We start from the raw sequence: 14,300 nt of genomic DNA, 5'->3' as shown, positions 1-14,300 counted from the left end.
GCAAGACCTTGTCTCTTAAAAAACATTTTTTTTAATAAAAAATAAAGGTTTCTTCTGAGGTGATGAAAATGTTCTAAAATTGGCTGTACTGATGGTTGAACATTCTAAAAGCCATTGACTCCTACATTTTTAATGAATGAATTATACAGTATAGGAATTATATCTCAATAAGGTTATTTTTTTAAATGGGGCCATGGTCGCACACCCCATGGGCTTACAGCCTACCAGGAAATACAGACCGGAGACGCAAAATTACAGCTGTGATTTTGTGTTGTGATGGTGGCAGAGCAGAAGGCCATGGGGAGAGAACTGAGGGTCCTGCCTTAGTCCTGAGGCTCCAGAAGCTCCCAGGAGGAGGGGATAGCAAGCTTGAGCCCTGGAGGCCCACAGGACTGTCTGGGCAGGATGCTGGCAGCAGGCTCCAGGCTGGGGCATCACAACTGCCAGCTGGGCACGCAGCACATGGCTGGGGCCTGTGAATGTGATTCCAGGGCCGCACATCCACATGCCGGGAAGGAGAGAAGGAAATGATGGATCTGAGAGCCTCGTTCCCACTTGAAGCCTCGTCACTCTGGACCTGGCCCTGGAGCCAGCTCCACTCCCTGCTGAGGACTAACTCAGAGCACCCTAGAGCCACAGGGACGCTCTGCCCTATAGTCAGCAAACAGATTCCAAGGAGACTGGCCACCTCATCTCACAGATGGCTGCCCGAGGCCCAGGACACAGCCCACCTTTGTGTCGGGACTGAGAGAAGAATGAAGGAGGAGAGGGAAGGAAGACTCCGTCCACTGCAGTGAGGCAGGCTCAGGGCCTGGGGACCATCCCCTTGAGACTTTGGTTCCAGAATGCCCGGCCCCTGATAAGTGTCTGCTGGGCAGGGAGGCTGCCTGGAGCCACCCTGTAAGCACTGCTCATCCCAGGAGTGTGCTCCCCCGCTCAGCCCTGGATGTGAGCACAGACACCAGGGCATCCCCTCCAGGACGCCCACCAGGGACTCCCCAGCATCGTGCAGCTGAGTCCCCATTCCCCCTTCCTCCCCAGGAGAGGAAACATTCAAAACAGGCGGGACAAAAGTGCCTCCTGGTGGTGGCTGGGACATCTGCATTCCATTCAACACAGCAAACACCTCCTTGAGTGTCTTCTGGGGTCAGCCCTGCACTGGGTGCTGGGATACAGAAGGAACAGGCCCCGGCCTCCTGCGCTGGTGAGAAAGAGAACTGTCTGTATGAAGCCAGAGCTTCACTGCACTCGGCTTGGCCTGGAGTCTCCTAATCCCAGCCCCTCCAGAGTGTGCCAGTGAGGACAGGATGGGGAACAGCCCAGAGAGGCCTCGTGAGGCTGCGGGGACCTGGAGTGGAGCTCTGTGTTTCTGTGCCTGTCTCCACAGAAAGTCGCCCATTTCCTGGCCTTCTTCCTCCCGAAGCTCTCAAGTGCTCACCAGAGTTTCTCTCCCTCCCACACGGCCCCTCCTTGCTTCCCTGGCCCCTCCCTTGGGTGACTCTGCCCTTAATGGCCCTTCCTCACACCAGTCACATCTGTGGTCCCAGGTCCACCCACGACTGCCACGCTCCAGCCAGGTTCACCAAGTACCTAGAAAGAATCCTGGCAGGGGCTTGAATTGGGAAAATGGCTCTAGAAATGGCACCATGAGCAGAAGAGGGGGCGCTTGGGGTCACTGAACCTGGAAGAGGCTGTCCTAGCCATCCTAGCACCTAAGTGCAATGCCAGGCACACATTAGCGTGTTGAAGCAAACTGAACTAGATGTCTACCAGGAGCCACGTTTTCACTCTGGACAGGTGACAGCCTTGTGGGCAATGTGAGACGTTGCATTAAACCTGAAGAAATCATCCTTCCTGGAAGAAGTATTAGGGGTGGGTAGAAAACAAGAAGGGGGTGCTTTATCTCCCCTGGGGAGGTGTGTTCATTCATCTGAGAGGGGAGAGAGGAGGAGGTACTGGCAAGGGTAGACCTAGCCTCTCACACACACCCCCCTGCCCCCCAACCCACCCTTGCTGGGGGACTCCGAAGCTTCCTTTCCCAGCAGGAGCAGGTCTCAGCATGAAAACCTCCCCAGCCAGTGCCTCTCTCCAGCACAACTCGTCCTCAGGCAAAACAGAAGCCCTCTGAAGACTTCTCAGCATCTGGGCTTCTTCCCCTGTCATCCCCTTTCCCACATACACACCCAGCCACAGTGCAAACAGGGTTGCCAGAACCTGCATGGCCAACCAGGATGTCCCCCTCCCTCACGCAGCGCTTCCCCTCCCTTTCCTCTACTCAGCGTTTCTGCCTCCTCCCTGCTCCACAGATAGCATCCTGATGACCCAGCAACCAGGCATAGTAATGCAGCCACGGAGCCTGGGCTCAGCCCGCAGGTCTCTGGAGTTACACTCAGGCTGACTGACAACAGCAAGAAGAAACTGTTGCAGCAGCAAAACCTCCCGCCCAGAGTTGCCAGGGCAACTCCACCCCCTCTCCCCACCTGCCACCCCCTAAAAAATGACTGAGGGTTGTGTTATGCATCGTCTGGCGAAATAATGCTTCCAAACTACAAACTGCTGATGGCAGAGCAAGGGCTATGCTTGACTGGTCCCAATTACAGTTAACCCCACCCCACCCAGCCTGATCAGGGTTGAGGGAAGCTGGGACATGGGACTGGAATGGCTAATGGGGTATGAATGTGTCTGCCACTGGAACGGGAAGGAGGCGGGTGTGGATGGAACAGGGATGACAGTGTAGAAGTGAAGGGAGGATTGTGCAAAACAGAGAAGAAAAGGGAGGAAGGGAGGGAGGAAAGAGCAAGGGAAAGGAATGGAGTACAGTAGCAGCTGCCAGGCACTGCACAGTGCACATCCCAGGCACTTCCTATTCAATCCTCATCATACTATGAAATAGGGAATATTCCATATTTGTGAAGAAACTGAGGTTTAGAGGTTAAACAATTTCCCCAAGGTCTTTGGTATACCATAGGAGTGGAATGGACTACTAACATTATTTAGAATGGCCAATGTGTGCCAAAAAATGTTAATAAGCTGGTTGTATTTGGTTTTAAAGTTCTCTGCAGATAAGTTCCTCTAGTGCCTGCACCTGCAGCAGAACCTGGCCACCACCCTGCCCTTGGTATAGCACTATTCAAGATCATACTGCTACTTGGTGACAAATCTGAGTTTCACCCAGGTCCATCTGACTCTAAAATCGATATCATCTTCTGGGTCCCCAACAGGGTTCTCTAGGCAGGCCATCCCTCCCACTCCCTTCCCCTTCCACCTCCACCAGGCAGCCTCTGGTCCCCCTGCCCCAATGTCCTGGAACCCCTTGCCTGGCCTCAGAAGAGTGGGATGCCCTTTCATTCAAGTAGCCTGGCTCAAACCCCAAGAGGCTGGAGCTGGGGGACAAACCGGATTGGTTCTGTGAGCTCTTGAGTTTCTGCACCACCGTCCCCTCCTGGGCCATTCCTGCCCATTTGGGAACCTGGAGTCTCTTTTTCCTGAAATATCTGCAAAACCAAATGTCCAAATTCCTGTTCTTCACACTCCCTGTTCCTTTCTCCTCCTGCTTTTAATCTTTGCAGCCTCTTCCATTCACTCAATGAAACTATACAGAATGCCCACCATGTGCCCCACTCTGAGCCCTGGGGACCCCAACAGAGCAAAATGCACAGTGGTGTCTGCCTCCAAAAGCTTTGCTTCAGCCAGGGCAAGTCAACGACAACAGGCAAATCCACTCAGGGAGAGGACCTCAGATGGCTGTAAATGCTAAGGAGACAAGGAAGAGGGGCAGGCGTACAGGGAGGACAGGGAGTTTCCAATAGAAGCTGAGAGGATGACATATGAACAAAGCCCTGGAAGAGTCAAGGGACCCAACCATGCAGCTATTTGAGGAAAAAGGTTCCCAGCAGAGAAAACAGCAAGAGGGTAAGCATCCGAGGCAGGAGTCGTTCTGCCTGTTTGATGGACAGCCAGGATGCCCGAGTGGCTGGAACACAGTGGGCAGCAGGACAGGTGGAGGACATGAAGTCAGGGAAGAGGGAGGCACACTGCCTAGCGTCTTACAGGGCATTGACTCTGAGTGGGTGGGAAACCATGGGAGGAGTTTGGGCATGGAAATGGCATGATCTGACACATTTTTAAAGGATTGCTCTGTGCTGCTAAGAAAAGTCTGAAGGGGCAAGGGAGGAAGCTGGGAGACCAGCTGGGAGCATAGTTCAGAAGATGCTGTGGGAAGAGATGGGCCTGGGCCAGCATGGGAGCGGCAGGATGGTGAGAAGGAGTAGGAGTCTGGATATAGTTTGAAGGGAGAATTTGCCAATAAATTGAATGTGGGAAAAGGGAAATGAAAAACAGAGGACAAAAGGATGACTTCAAGATTTCTGGCGTGAACTATTGCAGAGATAGTGATGTTGACAAGTGGAACATACTTAGTAGGAACAATTAGGAGAACAGTTTTGATTACAAAGTCAGCCCTGTATCTGTGGCTCCCAGCTTTGTGGATTCAACCAACTGCAGATTGAAACTATTCAAACAAAATTGCATCTGTGCTGAACAAATACAGACTTTTTTCTTGTCAATAGAGTATAACAACTATTTACATAGCATTTACATTGTATTAGATATTATAATCCAGTGATGATTTCAAGTATACAGGAGGATGTGTGTGGGTTACATGCAAATACCACAAAATTTTATATCAGAGGCTCAATGAGCATCCATGGATTTTGGTATCCCTGGGGGTCCTGGAACCAGCTCCCTGGAGATATCAAGGGACGACTGTATAAAGTTTGAGAGGCTTATCTGATATCCAAATAGAGGCCAGTTAAAACATATGCGTGGCATTTAGGGGTAAGAGGGTCTGGGATGGAGATGTGCCTTGGCAGTCATGAATGGATAGATGGTATTTAAAGTTGTGAGTCTGTATAACGTCACCAAGGCAATGAGTCTAAAGAAGAGAATAGATACCCAAAGATTGAGCCAGGGACTCTTCAGTGTCTAGAGGTTGGGGATATGAGGAGGAACTGGCTAAGAAGGCTAGAGAGAGTGGCAAGAAATCGAGAGAGTGTAGTGTCTGAAAATCGAAAGAATGTGTTTCAAGAGAAAGGGCATGGTCAGCTATGTGAAGAAAGTGAGGGCTGGGGACAGACCACTGAATTTAACATGGAGGCCACTGGTGATTTTGACGAGAAGTATGCACTTCTTATTGTTTTTCTGCTTCATTTCCCCCTTAAACATACATTCATTTCCTGATAGCTGGGAAAAAAAAAAAACTGCACAAATGAGCTGGATGCTTCTGGTCAAAAGCATGCATACATCCCCTTCCAAGTAGAATTCCAAGCATCCCAAAGAATCTCAAGCATCCAGTCAAACATGAGTTCCCCTGGGCAGAGGACACAGTAGAATAGAAGAGGTAAACACCAGCCTGGCTCAGGGTCCTAAAAGAGCTGCAATGTTGATAACAATGATAATATTCAGTTGCTGAGAACTTTTCCTTTTCTATCCAGATGTATATTGCTTTGTGTCTCTCTACCCTAACCAAAGATTCATCAATAATTCAAGGAACCTGAATGGACAGGCCTATAAATCACCCCTATGGTGTATTTTGGGGCTAAAAATCATGTAGTTAACTTTCTATACAGAAAATTTCCGACGCTCTGGCCTCAAATCATGCCACAAAGTATTGGCTGCTGAAAGTCCTCAAGATGAACGTTCTACTGGGCACGGTGGTGCATGCCTGTAGTCCCAGCTACCTGGGAGGCGGAGACGGGAGGATCACTTGAGCCCAGGAGTTCAAGACCAGCCTGGGCAACATAGACCCTGTCTCTAAAAAAAATGTATTTTTTAGATAAATCTTCCCCCACTACCATGAAGATAGAGACTGTCTTTGTAATCTCTGTACCCTCAGCACCAAGCACACTGCTGGGTACATAGTAGGCACTCTAAAACTGTTGAATGAATGAATATCTCTGAGTGTCTCAAATCACAGATGTGTCTACACTAGCCCAAATGAACTTTACTGTAGATTCAACTCTTGTATAAACAGCCATATCAGATAAAACATGGCAGAAGGTTTTTTGATGATTTAATTGATTTACAGAAATGCAACAAACTGTATTTTCTCCATATCACTTCTTACTTGGAGATGTGCACACACCCCCACCTCTTTAGGGGGTTATATCTTCATGGATGCATCCTTTGTGAGCCTCTTGCTGGAGCTGTTGCCATCCTAACTTTCTGGTGGTTAGCCACACTTACAGTGAAAAAACTTATTGCATTTATGACCAAAGCAAATTAATGTCCCCATAATGGCAATTGTGGTGGACTTATAGGGAAAAATAGGACTTTAATGTTTATGTGTTTATGTGTTTTTAATGTTTATTGGTTTGCTGTTACAGTCCTCATCCCGATGAGACTAGGTGTGTCTGAGTTAACTCATTGTCAAGGAGGTTATAGGCATGAAGAGTTTCTGCTAACTACCCAAGCTCATAAATGCCTGCAAATGGATTTTTTCGTTTTTATGGGGCCAAGCCTCAGATCACCATACGCATAAAAGCGGTGCAAGGGATCCACTGGCCTCAGAGGGACTCCCAGCTCCAGCTTGCCCATTCTACACTCGCTCTTTCGCTCCCAACCAGGAAGCCACCATGTCTTGCCGCTCCTACCGAGTCAGCTCTGGTCACCGGGTGGGCAACTTCAGCTCTTGCTCAGCAATGACACCGCAGAACCTGAACCGCTTCCGGGCCAACTCTGTCTCCTGCTGGAGTGGGCCCGGCTTCCGGGGCCTTGGCAGCTTTGGTAGTCGGAGCGTCATCACCTTTGGATCGTACTCACCCCGGAGAGCAGCTGTTGGCCCTCGGCCTGGCCGCTGTGGAGTCGGCTTTGGTGCTGGCTGTGGGATGGGTTTTGGTGATGGGAGAGGTATTGGTCTGGGGCCTGGGGCTGGCAGCTGTGTTGGTCTGGGCTTTGGAGCTGGCAGTGGCATTGGCTATGGCTTTGGTGGCCCTGGCTTTGGCTACAGAGTTGGAGGAGTTGGAGTCCCAGCAGCCCCATCTATCACAGCTGTGACTGTGAACAAGAGCCTGCTGACCCCCCTCAACCTGGAGATTGACCCCAATGCCCAGAGGGTGAAGAAGGATGAGAAGGAGCAAATCAAGACCCTTAACAACAAGTTTGCCTCCTTCATTGACAAGGTACCTATGATAGCTGAATCTCTGGGTCTAGGAATATGACAGGCAAAATGCACTAGAGTGCCCTTTCCTTTAAAAAGAACTACTGGCCCAGTTCTGGGGACTTGACCTTGACCTCAGATCTTTCAAGTGCCTACCTCAGGCATTGTGGTGCGCTTTCTGGGTTGCTCTGCTGCAGAGCAAGGCCAAGCCAGAGGACGTGCTGCATGGTGGGATAGACTCAGACAGTGGTGACATCTTCTGGAGGACAGAGGAGCATCCAGCCAAACTCGAGGGCATCTCGACAAACTAAGATGTTCCATCTGGTCACTTAGAAATGTCTCTGAAACGGACTGGAAACACTGGGACTTTAGCCAGGTGTTGGCTGGTATATGTTTAAGAGGTTTTATTCTTTGAGATTCTTTTGTTCCTTATGAAGTTTTCATAGTTTCTGAGGCTGAGTGGCCTCATCTGTTCAGGCTTAGAAAAGCAGAGAATGGAGTTGATTAACTAAAAAAAAAGAAGAAGAATTCATACCCCCTCATGGGGTATCAAAATTTGGCCAAGTTGCCTAGATTCAGGGAAATTGTAGGGAATGACCACTGGTAGTCCCTGGTCTCCAGGGAGATAAGTGGGAACAGTGATGAGGATAACCCAGAGGAACTGACAGCCCACACACCGTGTCTATGTGGAGATGGAATGGTTATGTCTGAGAATGGAGGAGAACCTCTGTGAGTTTTGGGTTCTTCCTCTCTAAAATGAGAGGCTGGGGTAAAGGATCTATAAGTTATCTTCCAGCTTTACACATCTCAGCCAGTGGAGTATCTGAGATGTTGGATAGGACTTACAATCTGAGAATTCCCACCTTCTAGTACCATATCCCACCCCAAATGTAGTTTACTCTGCTCCTCATTCTCTGCCAGGGATGCCTGGCATCAGTTTTCAGATATAGGAAAACCCCAGCTTAAATAGAACCAACTCTTCCAACTTCCTGATGTACAGGTGTATCCCTTTCTTAGAGGCTAGATAGGGGAATGGTACTGAAGTGCTACGGTTCAAAACCCCATATTGGTAACTAGGCCTAACTGAGCACAAGGAGGGAGTCACAACCTGCCCTTCCAGCTTGTGCTGAGTTAGTGGAGGAATGAAAGTCAGCAGAGGAGAGAACCCTGTCGACACGTGGTCAAGTCATCGCTGGCCATCTCAAGAGCTTGGTCAAGGCATGAACCCTACCAAGCACTTCAAATGCCACTTCTGTGCCCTGTGGATTTAGGTGCAGTTCCTAGAGCAGCAGAATAAGCTCCTGGAGACCAAGTGGAGCTTCCTCCAAGAGCAGAAATGTGTCAGGAGCAACCTGGAGCCACTCTTTGAGAGCTACATCACCAACCTGCGGAGGCAGTTGGAGGCGCTGGTCAGCGACCAGGCCCGGCTCCAGGCTGAGAGGAACCACCTGCAGGATGTCCTTGAGGGCTTCAAGAAGAAGTGAGTGACATCTGAGCTGCACAGACCAATGACAGGCCTGGGCTGGCCCCAGAATCAGCTGCCAAGCTCAGATGAGAGCAGCTGGAAGGATCAGGGTTGAATGCTGGTTACCACATCAAGCCTGGGGACAGGGGTAGGGGGTAGTGATATGTGAACAGAGAGGAGGAGGCCCTGCTGAGGAAAACGGTGCCCATGTTTAGCATCTTTTTCAGTTGGGCCCTACTTGCTCTATAGTCAAGTGCAATGATCCTACATCATTTCTATCAGAGAAACAAAGCAATACACCAAGTTTTCAGATCCCAAACCCACGTTAAGAACGTGGAATGGCTTTGGAGAAACTGAGAGGCACTGGCTTATGAAAGGTCATGAAGATGAGACAGAGGAGACGATGTTATAGCATTCAGATAGCAGTAGGGAACCATGCTCCTGCATGAACTGAGAGGTCTTGAGAGGTTCACTGGGGAGTTGGGAGTAACTGCCTCTCAGTTCAGAGCAAGAACTCGCCCTCTTAACTTTTGTCATCAGGTATGAAGAGGAAGTGGTATGTCGGGCCAATGCTGAGAATGAGTTTGTGGCTCTGAAGAAGGTAAGGGGTAACCACAGCCCTGCCCAACTTCTCCTCTGGACTAGCAAATGTTCTCAAGACTCCCCAGGAAACTGCCAAGGCAGCCCTGTGGAGTCTGGGACTACTCACACCACCAAGACAGTGGAACCTCAGAGATAACAAGAGATTTCCTACAAAGTTCAGGTTCAGCCTCAGATTCTTTAGGATTGGGTCACGTGCGAGCAGAGGTATGAAAAGATGACCTAAGTATCTTGGATTGTCTAGATTTTCTTTGCCTCTAACTGAACATCAGAAAATGTCCAGCAGCCCTTGGGGAAATGTTGGCATTATAATAGGGAAAAGAGTAAAAGTCACTGAGCTTCACTTCTATGCAGCGACCTTACCATCTGTGGGAAGTGGCTGCCTCTTTGCCCCCATCTCCAGACCCGGGTGGGAAGGTGAAACAGTGGCCAGGCGATGAGTATTTATCCTTCTCTGTTTTATACAGGATGTGGATGCAGCTTTCATGAATAAGTCTGATCTCGAGGCCAACGTGGATACCCTAACTCAGGAAATTGACTTTCTAAAAACCCTTTACATGGAGGTGAGGGCTCATCTTCTCTAGGGCACCCAAGGAGATCAATGCTTGGCCCAGACTCCCTGAGGGCTTAGTCTGGGCTAGCATATTTTCAAACATTTACCATAATATAGCTTTCCTCTCACTCAAATCTGTATGCTGTATATGCCAATATATCCTCAAATGGGGAAGGGAAGGTGAGCAGGCTTTTCAGCAGTCGGATGCAGGTCAAACTCCTTGGATCTATGATCCAACTCCTTATTTGCCAATTTAAAGACTGAGATCTAGAAATGTCACTTCCTGTGTACTGACCAGAAGACTGAAAAATTGATTTGCCAGGAGAAGTGAGAAAAAAATGTGTTTGACCTAATTAGCAAAACCAGCTGTCTTTTGCTTCATAAGCAATCTGTCCAGTCTGGTATAGGCCCAGCCAGAGCTGAATTGCTAGCTCTAAGTGAAGAGGAAAGCCTCCTCTGGAATTCTATTTGCAGGCCAGTCCCAAGCCCCTTGGTTCTTCTATTAAGGGCTTGGGATATAGGAATTCCTAGACCACCATGTGCTAAAATATTGTCAGGTCTCAATGGTCTGTGACCAGCCCAGGCACTTTGCAGATAATCTAAGAAAATCTAAGCCCTAGAAAAGCTCCCACTTTCTTCCACCATGTTTTTAGGTCCCCATGGCTTTAATACTCACTGAGCAAAGTAGTGTGTTAAAGGGATATCTCTGAGTAGATCACAAGAGTTCTAAAGTCAGCCTGAGATGGTTCTCAGGCATGTCTTTTTCTTTATCATCAATTTAGATGGTCTTGCCTTTTTACGAACCAATAAGTGATGCTCTCTGCCCATGACACCACTTCCTGGGCACCCTGTGGCAAAGTCCCAGCTACTAAATGAGACTCTAAGCACATCTATCTCCCCAATCCTCCAACACAGGAAATCCAGTTGCTGCAGTCACACATCTCAGAGACATCGGTCATTGTGAAGATGGACAACAGCCGTGACCTGGACCTTGACGGGATCATCGCTGAGGTCAAGGCCCAGTATGAGGAGGTGGCCAGGCGCAGCCGGGCTGATGCTGAGGCCTGGTACCAGACCAAGGTGGGCAGTGGAGGCTGGGGAAGGGATGGAGGCAGCTCTGGGGATAAGACTCATATATAATAGAGCGGGCCCAGGGAGGTTTGAGGCCCCCAACTCAGTGGGGGCTGTGATCTTGACCTGACCTTTGAACCCTCAAAATACCTTCCCCTCTCCCCAGTATGAAGAGATGCAGGTGACAGCTGGCCAACACTGTGACAACCTGCGCAACACACGGAACGAGATCAACGAACTGACCCGCCTGATCCAGAGGCTGAAGGCAGAGATTGAGCACACCAAGGCTCAGGTGGGCAAAGGAAAGGAGGGAAAGCCTCAGATGAGGGAGAACCAGGGCCTCAGGTTTTGGGAACCCCCAAGTCTAATGAGGTAAGGGAGACCATCAAGATCCAGAAACCAAGGAATGGAGGGACCAGTTCAGGAAGGCTTTCTGGAGGATAAAAATATGGAAGGGAAGGAGAGCTTCCCACACAGAAGTAAAGGCCTAGGGCAGACCCCAGCAGGGAAGGTGGTACAGAAAGAATAAGATTACCCTCTAGATGCCATGGCTCTGGAGCAGCTGAAATCAGGAGGGACAAAGTCAGTGGGGATGGAAACAAAAGAGCAATGCCCTACCCCATAGTGACATCAAACTACAGGATCTCCAGTGCCCTGGAAAGCAGCCACCACGGGGTCCCTCCCTGCCTTGGCCCCAGGCTATGTTCCTACTAAGAGGGGCAGTGTTTCTAACCCAACCTGGGGATGCCCTGGCACTGCCGAAGCCTACCTGCAAACTGCCTTTCCTGCAGCGTGCCAAGTTGGAGGCTGCAGTGGCCGAGGCCGAGCGGCAGGGTGAGGCGACCCTCAATGACGCCAAATGCAAGCTGGCAGACCTGGAGTGTGCCCTGCAGCAGGCCAAGCAGGACATGGCGCGGCAGCTGCGCGAGTACCAGGAGCTGATGAATGCCAAGCTGGGCCTGGACATCGAGATCGCCACCTACAGGCGCCTGCTGGAGGGCGAGGAGAGCCGGTGAGTGCTCTCAGTCCAGCAGGAGAGTGAAGTCAGACTTAGGCATCTAGAAAGATTAAGGAAGAGAAGGGGACAGTGAAGAACTGCAGACATACTTAGTCTTTAAAGATAACAATACCTTCTCTGCAAACATTAGTTGCATTGCCCTTGTCAGGGAGTTAGAAGAAGGCTCTAGATCTGTGACTCTCAAATGCAAGTCTAGACAAGCTTCACTAGAATCATTAGAAATTTTGCTAAAATTACTACTAATGATAAATTTCCTTAAATATTTTAATTTAATGGTTTTGGGATAGGGTCTAAGAACGTGCAGTTTTTCAGCACTCCCCAGATGTGTGTATAACCAGGGGTGAGAACCACTGCTCCACAGATCTGCTCAGACAAGAAAGCCCTTTTTATGGCAAAGGGGTTTTCAGTAAACAATAGTGCATGTTAAATGATTTGTTTCTTTCCCTTTCCAGGCTCTGTGAAGGTGTTGGACCGGTAAACATATGTAAGAAACTTGTTTTTTCCTCTTCACACATTTCTCTCCTCTACAAACTTCCTTTAAACTCAGGCCCACACTGGGGTCAGGAGGCATCCTAGATGGCCGGTCTAACCACGACAGTCAGGGGAGCTGGGACCATCCAGCCCTGGACAGGGAGCACCTTCTTAGGTGAGGTCTGAGATCTCCCCAGAGCCTGCCTTCTCCAGAGCGAAACATTCACAAAGGTTTGCAAGGCCTCCAAAGTGGAGGACAGCCAGCATTTTTGCTTGAGTGGCCTTGTCCTTCAAGGGAAATATCTAGGGGACTTAGAAGGAATGGGAAGGCCTCTGCCAAAGGAGACTCTCATCCCCTGATGGCAAGGAATGCAACAAGGCCGAATGGAAATCTCCCCACCATCGATGCCCTGCATGCTTTGGGCACGGCAGGCTGGGGACACTGGCAAGGCAAGACCCAGCCCCTGCTCTCTAGAAATAGAATCTTCTTGAGAAGATGAGTCCTAGCTCATCACCTAGGTTGATGGTGGTCAACCTAACCCTGGAAGGATCCCTGGGGAGAAGAGCAGATATTGGCATCCCTGTTTTGCCCACTCAGAGAAAGTACATGATTTGCCAGAACTCATAAGGCGAACCAGATTTCAAACCCAGATTTCTGACTCCAAAAACACAAATGAACACTGACGTGTAGTGGAACCAAGTGCTAAACTGGGTGGGTCAGACAGTCAGAGCTACATGTACTTGGAAGAGAGTGTCCCTTCCCACTCCCACAGAGGCGGGGAGTGAGCAGGGGAAGCTGCAGGCAATGGCTTTCTGCAGGAGGTCAAGCCTGAGTGAACTTCGTGGATGGCAGGAAGGATTCTGGGAAAGAAGAAAGGACAGGAAAGAGTGTGCCCCTCCCTGGATGGGGCTGGTCTAGCAAGGTTTCGTTGGATTTGAGTCCTGAGGTATGGAGGTGTGTCCAGAGGAGAGCAGAGGGCTACAGAGCACAGACACCAGCGGGTCAGGAGAGAAGTGACAAGGGACTAGTGTTGGAGGAGTTTCCTGTGTGCTGGGCTAGGGGAAATGTGGAGACCACCAAGCGGCATAATACAACCGGAAGATAAAAGGCCCATGGCTTTATGGAAGCTATTGCTCCAGCTGTCTGGATAATCCAGCTCACTACCTACATCTCACAACCCAATTTGACGTTAGCCATATATAAATGAGTCAACTTAAGGATGTATGCAAACATCTGGGGAATTGGACGAATTCATCATTTTAATCTGGATGTTTGATTTTAATGTAGTCACAGTCTTTGAGCCATCCAGACAAGAGAGGGAAAAAGTGTATACGGACTGTGTAGACAATAGGGACCACTTCTCCAGATGCCACAACCCTGCCCCAACTCCCTCCCCACCAGACCTGGAGGTGCAGCCCAGGGGTAGCATGGAGGTGGAGGGCCCTGGTGTTGGCAGCTTGCCTGATGCTTTCTTTCTCCACAGCCGTCAGCAGCTCCCGGGGAGGCCTGGTGTGCGGGCCTGAGCCTTTGGTTGCCAGCTCCACCCTCTCCCGCAGCGGGGTCACCTTCTCAGGCAGCAGCAGCGTCTGTGCCACCAGTGGTGTCCTGGCTTCCTGCGGCCCGAACCTGGGTGGAGCCCAGGTCGCCCCGGCCACTGGGGACCTGCTGAGCACTGGTACCAGGAGTGGCTCCGTGCTCATCAGCGAGGCCTGCGTCCCCAGCGTCCCCTGCCCCCTGCCCACCCAGGGGGGCTTCAGCAGCTGCAGTGGCGGCCGCAGCTCCAGCGTCCACTTCATATCCACCACCACCTCCCGCCGGACCAAGTACTGAGAGCCCAGCCCCAGACAGCTGCTGCCCAGAGAAGCAGCAGCTCCACGGCTCCCGCTTCTGCCCCCAGGGTTCATGGGCTCTGGGCTTGAGGGTCTCCAGCTCTCTTTCCTGCCAGGAAGCCACCCCTTAGCTCTC

The 14,300-nt window shown here is 50.3% G+C and overlaps 1 protein-coding gene across 1 annotated transcript; it reads left to right on the top strand.

The window, feature by feature from the left end:
• The first annotated feature begins 6,632 nt into the window (after window positions 1-6,632).
• On the top strand, window positions 6,633-14,300 carry KRT84 (keratin 84). The gene is made up of 9 exons (XM_005570927.5): window positions 6,633-7,178; window positions 8,428-8,636; window positions 9,162-9,222; window positions 9,689-9,784; window positions 10,690-10,854; window positions 11,012-11,137; window positions 11,637-11,857; window positions 12,316-12,347; window positions 13,819-14,300. Exons 1-9 carry the CDS (start codon window positions 6,633-6,635, stop codon window positions 14,163-14,165), a joined length of 1,803 nt encoding a protein of 600 aa, XP_005570984.3. The 3' UTR covers window positions 14,166-14,300.

The sequence above is a fragment of the Macaca fascicularis genome, chromosome 11, assembly GCF_037993035.2.
Source record: "Macaca fascicularis isolate 582-1 chromosome 11, T2T-MFA8v1.1".
In the NCBI taxonomy this organism is placed as follows: Eukaryota; Metazoa; Chordata; class Mammalia; order Primates; family Cercopithecidae; genus Macaca; species Macaca fascicularis.
The sequence above is the reverse complement of the archived record's forward strand: the minus strand, read 5'-3'. Positions and strand labels throughout refer to the sequence as shown.

Coding starts and splice junctions, on each gene's coding strand:
- KRT84 (XM_005570927.5), top strand. CDS start 6,633: ATGTCTTGCCGCTCCTACCGAGTCAGCTCTGGTCACCGGGTGGGCAAC. Junction 7,179..8,427: donor TTGCCTCCTTCATTGACAAG/GTACCTATGATA, acceptor CTGTGGATTTAG/GTGCAGTTCCTAGAGCAGCA. Junction 9,785..10,689: donor TAAAAACCCTTTACATGGAG/GTGAGGGCTCAT, acceptor CCTCCAACACAG/GAAATCCAGTTGCTGCAGTC.